Consider the following 12,007-nt stretch of genomic DNA (forward strand, 5'->3'; position numbering starts at 1 on the left):
TGCATGAGCTATTCAAAGATCTCTGAAGTTTAATGTGGTAGACATTTGCAAATATTTCTATGAGTCTCAAAACTCATTCTGAATTACAATTCCAAAACAAAGTTTTTCAAAAGACATTTGGAAAGCACTTTAAAATATTGTCTTCACAAATTATATTTTACCCTAGATATGAACATAGGGCCATACATAGTTTATTATGTTTAGTCTACAAAGGATCACAGGGTTAGCCAAACTCTAGATTAATACTATACCTGGACTTTATATAATTTTTTTGTTGTTTTTGGAACCAAGAATTGAACCCAGGGACTTGTGCATGCAAGGAAAGCAGTCTACCAACTGAGCTATATCCCCAGTCTATGCCCTATTCTTTATGAGAGCCATACACTGTGTTTCCATGAATGTGTCTCCAGAAGGCCCACTGAAATCCAGATACTATTTGTTACAATAGGCACAATAACTCAAAAGCAACCAATAATGCTATTTTGAGGGTGGGTTTCTGTTTGGTTTTATTTTTACCAAATTATCTAACTTCACAGAGCATGGTTCATTTGAAATGGTACACATAATTTGTTGGGTCTATTATAGTAGGAATGATCTGGAATACAGACTGCTATCCTAATAAGACAAAATTGCATAGAATGGCATTAAGTGACCCTCATACCAAAGGCTAAACTAAGGAAATTGCAGTTGTGGAATTTAAAAATTCACAAAGCCTTCAAATGGAATGATACATTGTATTAAATTTGTCTCCTGAAAAATGAAAAATTGTATTGAGTTTTCTTGTTTCTCATTCTTAAAAATGTAAGTATTCTTAGTAAAAGACTTTAGAGAATGGATTGTGATAATTTCTTCATCTCATCAGCAATTTTTATCAACCAGGGAACTATATTTTTAAAGTAGTATTAATAAATCCCTCTAGCAATTTTTTTTAGAAAATTTTATTCATGAAAGTTCTATTTCTATCTGTTTTTGTGAACCTAAAAGGGATTTTCAAAACTATATTCTATTTTCGGAAATTCATTAGTAGGAAAGAAAGCAGATTGAGGATGTGATACATTTCAGAATATGAGATGGGAACTGCACAAATTAATTCCATTGCTTTAGGACAACATTTACTTCCTCTAACAGTTTACATTCCTATTTGTGGTGCTATTGACTAACACTGCACAGTTCATTGGCATCTGCTCTGTGTCACAAAGCTCATTATTATGTACTATTTCAGAGCTTTAGAATTTCTTTTGGAAGATTCAAAGTACCTTATCAGTATTAGCCTCAAGAAGTTATTTTGCTTTGGTGAATTCTGCATCAGTTATTTTCTTTCTTTTTAATCAAAACATATATGCATACATACACATACTATATTACAAAACTCACTAGTATAGCACATTAAGAAAATAGAATTTTATTTCAAGGTAAATATTGGTCCTCTTGTGCTTAAAATAAGATTCCTTCTTGTCCAAAAATGGAACATCCAAACAAACATTATCTTAAAACATGATTTATAGGAAGGTTTCAGGTTTGGTAGGAGAACAGGTTGTTAATATCATTCATGGTAAAAATAACCTTTAAACATTGACTTAATACTGTTAACCTTCTGCAGAAATTGAAATTCAGTTTTAAATATTTCTATACTTTGCATAAACTTATTAGAATAGCTGATGAAAAATGGTATTCGTCTTACTAATATTATAGTTTAATTGTAGCTCCATTGAAAAATAAAACTTATTCATCAAGGCCTTTATCAACTTGGAATTTTCAATTGCTCCATTCTCTGGAATAAATACAAATGAAATAACTCACACTCAAAATAATTGTGTCAATATGATTAGAGGAGAGAAATATTTAGTCCCTAGAAAAAACAAGCCTTGAAAAAAAAAAGACTGTATGTATGTCAGCTAATAAATTGTTGGTGGTGTTTACATATTTAATTATAAATAAAATCAGTTCCTATAAAGAATACTAAATTTGAATATTTAAAACAACTACTTAATACTAGATATAATTGGGTTCAATAAAGCTATATTGAATTATAAATGTCTTATAATTTCTAATGCATACTGATTATTTTCATGTTACTATCAAAGATATTCTATTTTGGTCTCATTTAACTTTAAAATTAATTTCAGGGTTAGAAATGTGGACTTTACTCTGAGTTATTCTTTAATTGTTGCTATGCAATTCTATACCAAAGTATCTTAGTAACACAGTTTATATGCAAAGGTTTATAAAAATGGTGCTTATTCTCTCTTCTTCATAATTTTATACCTGTCATTTTCCTCTATCACATGTATGGTACGTTCTTTATTCTATACACAATTTTATGTGCATAATTTATATCTGGAACAAATCATAAATTCTTGGAATTTCAATAATCTTCAAAGACAGGTATAATTCATCAAGTTTTGTTTTTCCCTAAATTATAAGGCAGAAGGATTCTCATTACATGTTTATGATGATAAATATAATGAACTTTTTAATATTAAATTCATGATCCTTTTTACTAATTCAAGATCTTTGGAATTTACAAAACATAGCTTTTGTACCTTCTCTCTGAACACCAAATCTAATGTCTTTCTAAACAGTATGTGATTTCAGTCCATTTTTTAAAACCTCAGACCATCTCCACCATATTGGCGTTGGGAATTCTTATTTCCCAAGAAAGACAACAATTGCCAATGACTCTTATCTCTATTAAAAACAAAAATGAAATGCATAAAATAATTTATGTAAATTAGAGGTAATTTATTGATACATAAATAAGTGAATGAAAGAAAATAAAATGTCTGATTACCTATATTTACATAAATAGAAAATTCCACCTATATCCAAACAAAGTATTATACATTTCATGACAAATTTCATTTAGAATAGCTATGATAACACTTTTGGAATATTATCAATTCCTGCCTATAAGCTCTCTACCTAATTCTTTATGTTTACTTTTAAGAACATGTTACTATTCGTAGTAACATAACGAATTGGCCCATATTATTACAGCTATGACAGTTTGACTTGTTTCTTTTATTAATTTTTTTTGGTATATATGAAAATAGAATCCATTTTGACATGATTATACAAACACGGAATATATCTTATTTTAATTAGAATTCCATTCTTGTTGACATACAAGATGATGAGATTCACTGTGGCGTATTTGTATATGTACACAGTAAAATTACTTCAGATTTATTGCACTGTCCTTCCTTTTCCTATTCCCCTCCCTTCCAAATACAATAAAATCTTTCACATTGAGAGATTGGCAAAGTGATTACTTACTAGATTCAGGATCAGAGTTGCCATCCCCTTCAGTACGGTTGTTGGGTGCGGCATGATCAAAGTACTCTTCCTGAGAATAGCCAAGGGGCAGAGCATGGGATGTGCTGGGAAGGCTGCCTGCATCATGGTCTCCCAGTCCACCATCACTGCTGCTTTCCTGAGAGCCTTCTGGTAGGTGAAATGTGACACGTCGCTGGGACTAAAAAGGAAAATTACAGGGTTTCAGCAATGATATGAATAATTGCTTAATGCATCCAATTTAGAAAATGCATTATTTCAGCTATATAGTGTAGCCACATTAACACTATCTGGGGTTATGAACAATTTGAGGCTTTTGAGAGCAGGCAGATCTGTATTCAAACCTGCTTCAACTGGCAGTAGAGTTGCTTCTATTGTATTTCTACACAGGGAATATCCAAATTCAGAAAGTCAACTCATAAAGTATGACTCTATTAGCTTTTATAGGCATTTGAGCACATTGGATTCTGATTTCTTTTGCTATCATTAATTATTTTTTAAAATAATAAACATGGATAAATATTAAAAAAAAAAAACTGTTCTCTCCATAACTTTTTTGTAAGCTGAAACAAGAAATCACACAAATTTACTCAATCATGTAGGCTCAAAAATTAAAAGTACAAATCATATTTTAAAATAATCTTAGGGAGATATTTGAATTGAAATTCATTTGAATTGAAATTTATTTAAATTGATTTTACTCTTCAAAAACAAAAATCATCAAATGGTATGGATAACAGTTGATGGGAACTATAAATCAAGTTACACACACACACACACACACACACACACACATCATGGTGATAATAGCAGAATATAAAATATATATACAAGTCGAAATAAAAAGATGAAGCATTTACTTTCAAAAATAAGAGGATTATGACATCTAGGAAGGGCAATACCCCCACCAGATGAAGCAGCATTTGTGTTTGCAGCATTGCTACACATAGTAGCTAGTTTCTGAAGACGGCCTCCCCAATGGACCTTACTTCTTGCTATTCAGACCCTTAGGCAGTTCCCAACCATTGAATCTGGGCAGGCCCAGTGTAATTAAATCTTTCAGCTTCTGCCTTCCTTCTTTCCCCTACTCACTGTGGGGAAGGCCAGCTACATTGAAAGATGTCTGACTACTGGGAGACAGCCAAAATGTGAGGAATCTTAAACTGGCCATGTGGAACAAGTGCGTAAGAAAAAACTACAATGCCTAGAGAAGCCCAGCTGTTCTAGCCACTCAAGTATACGTGTCAGATACACATTTGAAGAATTGATTTGGGACATTCCAGCTGATAATATCATTGGAGCCATCTCAGTCATCTCTCAAATTTGGACCAATTTATCCAAGGTGCCAGTCATTCTGGAGCAAAGATAGACATTTCTGCTGTTCATTACTCATATTCTTAACATAAAAAATGAGAAGCACATTTGGTTTCCATGTTACCCCCAAAATAGGAATGATATGTGGTGTAACAGATAAACCAAAACACCAAACTACTAGAAATATGAAATATACAAATTAGAAACCATTATTTATATACATCAAAAGTTACATGAATTTAGGTACTAGACATTTATATGACAGAATGCAAATGCTTTCAAACATTCAGCTTAGACAATGATAGATGTCTTCAAATGAACATATAAAATATTTGAATTTCATTCTTCAGTCTAAGATATAACATAGAAACTTTATAGATGTATATAATATTTAAGTAGGAATAGTGAATGTGCCTTAATTCATAACCATTATCTATATATTAATTTTCAATAAAATATGAAGAGATTACTGATATATGAAATATATACAATATAACATATGGAATATGTTTATAATCATATAATCATTCTTTCTCATGAGAGTCTTCTTATTTTATATTTGTATATTTGTATTTATTTTTATAATTATAAATTTAAAATTATTTATAATGATAAATATCATTATAAATTTGGTTCTCTTAGGAGTAGCTGGTGGTGTTGAGGGAATACTTAGAAGAATTAGTCATGGCAGAAAATAAGCTGAATAATAGAAAATCCTGTTGAATCAGAGTAATACTGAGGAATTCAGAAGGCAGTTTTTTGTTGTTGCTGTTTCGTTTTATTCTGTTTTTGGTGTATGTGTTATATCACAAGGAAGCTGTGGAGAGTGACACTGGATATGTTATATGGTTAAACTACAGTGAAACTTCTGGAATTTAAAATGCTCCTCAGGCCAGGCACTGTGGTGCACGCCTGTAATCCCAGTGTCTTGGGAGGCTGAGGCAAGAGGATCCTGAGTTCAAAATGAGACACTAAGCAATTCAGTGAGATCCTGTAAATACAAAATAGGGCCAGAGATGTGATTCAGTGGTTGAATTCCCCTGAGTTCAATCCCCAGTACAAAAAAAAAAAAAAAAAAAAAAAACCAAAACAAACAAACAAAAAACAACAACATTGCTCAGGAAAATTATAGAGTTGCAATCACTTTCTATGCTTTTGCCTGCTCAATATCCCTCTTTCTATTACTCTTTGTATATAAGAACACAAGCCGAAAAGACGAAAATAAAAGCTTTATGTCTTCCATAATCATATTTATTATAAAAGCTAAACATGAATGTCACACTGATTTTTAAATATACATCTGTCAGTCATAGAATGATTTAATCATGTTAGAGGGCTTTGAGATACATGGATTCCCTTGCCTGTCAGTCACCATATTGATTATTAGTACTAAAGATATTTAGTAGGGACATAATAAAATAATAACCCATGTTATATTCTTTGAAAGCAGAGTTTCATACAAGTTTAGGAAAAGCTTAGCTGCCTACAGGGCAAAGTTTAAAAGCACTAAATAAGACCTTGGGCCCATAATTTGCAGACCCTTCATCAACAAGGCTAATTTTGTCTATCCAGCACAGCTGGTTTTGCTTTTTCTTTCTCCATAAGCCAGAAGCTTATTTAGTTGTAGGCTAAACGTCATTTAATTCCCCAAATATTTGATTGTTAACATATTTTCAGCCACCTCAAGATTTATATATGAAATTTAAAAAAATTAAAAACCAAGAAAATAGCAACTGTAAAAGATGCCTGAAAAATTATTGTGTAGGAATGAGTCTACAATTATCTATTGTATGTAAGGTCAAAAATAATACTTAACACATAAATAAAAAATATTACATGTTAAATAAACCAGTTTGGCATGAGACTAATTTATACTTGCTTTCACAACAATAAGTAACTGTTCAAGGATATTTTAATTTTCTATTAATACACAAGTAATATATTTCAGTATGTATATTCTGGACACATAATATGTTATATGTCTAGCATGAGTGTGTGTATATATATATACCATATTAATATTTTTATCATTGTAAGTGTTTTAAAATATTTGATCTAGATAATTGAATCTATGAATAAGGAAACACTGCTGACAAAAGAAATCTGAAAATTAAGATCTGCTGCTTAAACATTCATATATCTAAACAATTGAAATTCCCAGTGGATAGTCAGTAAGTTTGAGCCAAATGATTGAACTAGGGTGGTATATGTTACTTTCTGATATAAAGAAAATGGAGTTTTGTGTTCACTTGTTTATCTACACAGAAAATAACAAGGCAATTTAAGAAAAAAGATATCCTTTCCTAGACACCTGTGCTAGTTACTTACTAAAAGCCATTGCAAAGGAATGCCCTGGAATGAACCTAATGAGTCTGGCTGTGTACTCACCCCCAACCATTTTGACACTCATAAATTGAATTCCATTAGGGACAGATAACAGAAAATGAGGGGGTTTGTGAGGACCCCTTTTAGTGAACACAACTCACTGCTTTTTTTTTAATCCCTTCCAAAAGGCATATAAAAACACCACCAGCATAACCATGACTTTATTCTTGAAATGCAGTTTGTCTATTTGACTTTTTCCCCTATGAATTTTAAACTGTGTTTTATTTATTTTTATGTGGTGCTGAGGATCAAATCCAGTACCTCACACTCTACCACTGAGCTACAACCCTAACCCCTCCTACATACATTTTGAGGGTTTAAATACAGCACAGACATATTAATAAACTCTCTGGTTTATATTAACTTTAACAATTATCAGGAGATTCACTGTGCATCAAGGTGCATTGTCTGGTCATAATATTCATAATAAAATGGTCTAATATTCAAACATATATTGAGGATTTAATTTTTCAGTCTGATATACTCTCTTATCTATTTCTATAATCTGTATCAGGCAAGCAAATATCATCAATTAATGTGATTTTTATTCAATGAATTAACAAAAACCTGTATATTTGTACTTGTGTGATTAAGTAGGTTGTTCATTCTTTTATAAAAATCACCATGAAATATTGTCTTAATTGAAACTACTAGGCTTTAATTTTTAAAGAATTGTTTAAAGGCTTCTGGAAATCTGATTTTTGATGAGATAAGAACAGTTAGCTCTTTTTTCATCATTATTGTAATTATTCCTATTTCAGATTGCATTTTTCTAATTTGTGACATTTCTGGAAAGAAATGAACATAAAATAATTATATGAACTTTGGTAAGTTATGAATCCTTTGTAACAAATTTTGGAAACTTTATTTAACTCGTTTGACATTTAGTTTTTTAGGGATGAATCCGTAACATCTGATATTATTTTCTGCTCATATTCATAATACAGGGGTATTCAAAATAGAGATATTTATCTTATTCAATATAAATATCTTATTCAATCCTGATAATAGTTAAAGTTAATATAAATTCATGAAATATTAACTATTTCATGAATATCATTCATTATGCCTTACAGAGACAAAAGATAATTATTTTTTGTGTTAAAGATGATCAATTTGTCTGTCTGAAGCCATTCAAGGAAACTGTGGCATACAAAACAAATTTACTGACCATAAAGGTGACTTCATGGAATGAAAATAAATTATGGGTTTTTTATGAATAAATGTCTTCCCTCTATGACTAGTTATTTTCTGTCAGTAACAGAGAAATCACACAGGATGCCTCCTTCTAAAATCTACACACCTCATTTTTAGCTCAAATAAGTCAAAATTTCAGGACATATGAATACTTATAAGTTCTATTTATATTGCTTAAATGAATAATTTACAAGTAAAATATTAAATCCCCCAACATTTTTTTTAGTCTATTATACCTCATGAAGTCATAAGTCCATACTAAAGATCAGGTGAATATCGTTACATTTCCATAACATGATGCAAATGACAGTTAAGAAAGGTTAATCTGGCACCAAGGAGTCTGAATGCAGATAGGCCAGCCTGTGATTCTCATTATGGGGGAGTTAAATATCATGTTTGGACAGGCTCAGAGTTATCTATCAAAGTTTTTAAATTTATTTTACAATCTTGCACTCTCCCTAACTCCAATACTAATACACTCTGATCTAGCCTTTCTTTAGATTAACTGTCATCACTAGTAATTCTTATAAGAAAGGGTAATCATAAGTAGCCTTATTGTTTTTAAGGATTGCCATATGCAGGGTTCTTTTACTCATACAGAAAATATTCAGAATATAAACCAATTAAGCATAGTTTAAGTATTTGAGGTTCTGTATTCCATTACAATCAATTGCTTCATTCTGGATGTCAGGGATTTCTGCATTTTCCCATGAGTATGGTTTCATAGACAATTTATATTACTTAACATATCAGAAAGTAAAATGTGAAAATAGCTTAGTTAGAAACTCAACTCAAAATTTTCATCTGCATTATATGACCTGCTCACATACCCACTTGAAGAACCAAATTCCCATTGTAAAAAACTCCTAGATGTCATAGCAGGCCTTTTTATTTTATAGCAGGAATTTACTATTTGACCCTGTAATTTGTAGTCAAAATCAGGTTACTTTTTCAATTCAGGGTTTCAGTTGACTTATTTTTTTATTGTACTGTTCCATACAATTTGAAAAATCTGTCTCATTTCTCAATTTCCCTTTCACATTTTGTTCCTGAGTTATTTTTTTTAACCTTCCTAGGATTTGTTTGTGTTTAAGTACTATAACATTATTACTAGTCTCTGCAGGAAGTTCTGCAGGAAGTTCTTCATGAAGCTCAAGTGTCTTCCTAGCTCTGAATATTAGGTCATCACACTTTTCAGGGTACTTGGACATTTGCATGTGTGTGTGTGGAAGAGCCAGACATAATGCTTTGATGGTTAGAAGACTACATAGCATGGTATGAGGGTATTTTTCCTTGATTCATAATTAAACTAAGTTCAATCAGAATGGAAATAATCAATTTTCATATAGACAGGATGGATCTTCTTCTTTTAGGAATGTTGTACATTATAAATTATCAAATTGGGAATTATCACAGTTATGTGAACACTGAAAATGAAATAGAATTACTGCAAATGTTTGCAAAACTACAGTTGCTTGACTAGCAATTAAATTATGATGGAAGTAAGACAATATGCATTGAAACTGGCATGTGTCCAAAAATGCCACTAAGTAATATAAAACCAAATATTAAAATTAAAAGCAGGTTGTATTCTCAATGAAAATCCCAAGATTAGTTAAGAAAAAAAAAAAAACAGAAGAAATGTCTACCTTGTTTTAGTACTTACTACATCTAAGTTTAGTGATTTACATTTAAATTTATGAATAAACAAAGAATTTTGATTACCCAGAAGCAGTTATCTGGTAGCCTCAACTATACAAAGCATAGCCATACACAAGGAAGTAAAGGACAAATAAAGGAGTGTGAATTGCCAAAGTATTTATCACAAAGTTCATGCTCATAACCATGTGTACTATACTCTTCTTTTATATTTAACTTTTAACAACCTTGGTTATCTGGTACTTGAGTTCACAGTGTGTTTTGAAGGGTTGGTAGCTATTAGAAATAAAAACACTGACAGGAGAAAATTTCACCAATTATCCTTAGATCTGCCTTCAGTAGCTACATAAAATAAATGTGATTCTCGTACATGACAAGCCTTCCACTATTTGAAGACTGTTAAGTCTTTGTACAATCCTCCTATTCCAACCAAAACTTCCTATCCTAATTTGACATGGCTTTCAAAACTTTCACTATCCTAACACCTTTCTTTTTTGTCCAAGCAATGTATTTGCATAATTAACAACGTCAGGCCTAAATTATTTAAAACTGTCTATAATTAGTGATAAAAAGTAATTGGGAGACGTTGGAGTCACAGATTATATGTAATCTAAATATTTGTTCTTTCATTAGAAATTAATCAATATGTTTTCTAGTTATTAAATTATTTGAATTTTTTTCCATGAAAAAAGCTACAAGTTTTATTTTGAGTGGTGCTTTGCTTCTGGTGTCACTTCTTTTTATTTGCAAAATAATTTCTCTATTGCTAAAGTTACTCAACATGTCTGTTTAATTGATGTGTTTTAAACAAACCAAATATCATTCAAGCAACAGATGGTGTCTGATTTGAATCATATAGGTTGGAACAATTATAGAGGATACAGTGAAAGAGGAAAAGCCTGGCATTGTCATCAATTATATAAACACTTGGATCAGAATATTCTCTTGTTTAATGTTAGCAAAAATTACACCAAAAAACGTATGTGATGGGAACAAAGAAGAAAACCTTAAAATAATAAAGATTAGAATATTTTCCTAAAAATATTGGAGAATATGCACATTAACTAGCATGTTAGTAATTTCTTTCATGTGTTGAGTTTATATACATTGGTGATATGTGTGTATTAGACATATTTTGGTGTTCATGGAACACTTTTTATCTTCTTTACTTGGTATTCTGTGGCACATCAAAAACAGCTGATACTCATGTAAAATGTGTCACTTTCTGGATATTAATATTAGATGAGAATATCAATATTTCCTTTGAATCTTATTATTTTCTTAAAAAATATTTAAACTTTTATAGTTTCCATAGGTAATCAAAGGGTAAATTAAAATATCTGCATTTTCCAGCAACAATATTTGCCAGTGATGGGAAGTACTAGCAAATAATGTTGATATGAACACAGTTGAGGGTGGAGGGAGGAGAAACTAGTATCTAGTATCTACAATAATGATGTAGTCTTTTATTTGTGGACCTCTCTTTTTGTACAGATTCATTTTACTGAAAACAGACATCTGTTTATTTTACATACAAATTAGAATGTTTTTAACATACCATCTACCACATTCATGTTCCCTATACACACATGCGAGCATGTGCACAACACCCACTATTAAAAAGAAGTTCAAAGTTATCCAGAATTTAGAATTTTTTAAAAACCATTATCAAGCTAAGGCTCTAGTAGTAGTTTTATAGGACATTATTCTTTCCATTGCTCTTAAGAAGTTATAAAATACATGTATTAGGTATCTCTAAGCTTAGGATGGGAATGAAAATCTCTAATCCTAAAACCCTCAAAACAATCTTATGTGTTTACCCTAAATATATTATTTGAACCTTTTATAATATTACTTTGTGGTCTATCAATATTTTGGTAAATTAGAAAAATATATGCAGGGCTGGGGATATACCTCAGTTGGTAGAGTGCTTGCCTTGTAAGCACAAGGCCCTGGGTTCAATCCCCAGCACCGCAAAAAAAAAAAAAAAAAAAATATATATATATATATATATATATGTGCAATTTTGATAAAAACCAATGTGTTGCAACCAGCATCATCCAGTGGTTTTCAAAACTTGGTTGCATACAAATCATTTAGTAAATTTGTTAATAATATAGATTCCTATGTCTTAACTTTGAATTATTCTGATATAGTA

The 12,007-nt window shown here is 30.9% G+C and overlaps 1 protein-coding gene across 2 annotated transcripts in view; it reads right to left on the minus strand.

The window, feature by feature from the left end:
- The window catches only part of PCDH11X (protocadherin 11 X-linked), a 739,590-nt gene that overhangs the window by 206,290 nt on the left and 521,293 nt on the right, over window positions 1-12,007 (minus strand). For both annotated transcript variants that reach the window (XM_079123016.1, XM_079123015.1), the window contains one exon: window positions 3,277-3,475. In XM_079123016.1, the coding sequence (XP_078979142.1) occupies window positions 3,277-3,475 (199 nt within the window). The remainder of the gene's footprint in view (window positions 1-3,276; window positions 3,476-12,007) is intronic.

This window comes from Sciurus vulgaris (assembly GCF_902686455.1).
Source record: "Sciurus vulgaris genome assembly, chromosome: X".
Classification (NCBI taxonomy): domain Eukaryota; kingdom Metazoa; phylum Chordata; class Mammalia; order Rodentia; family Sciuridae; genus Sciurus; species Sciurus vulgaris.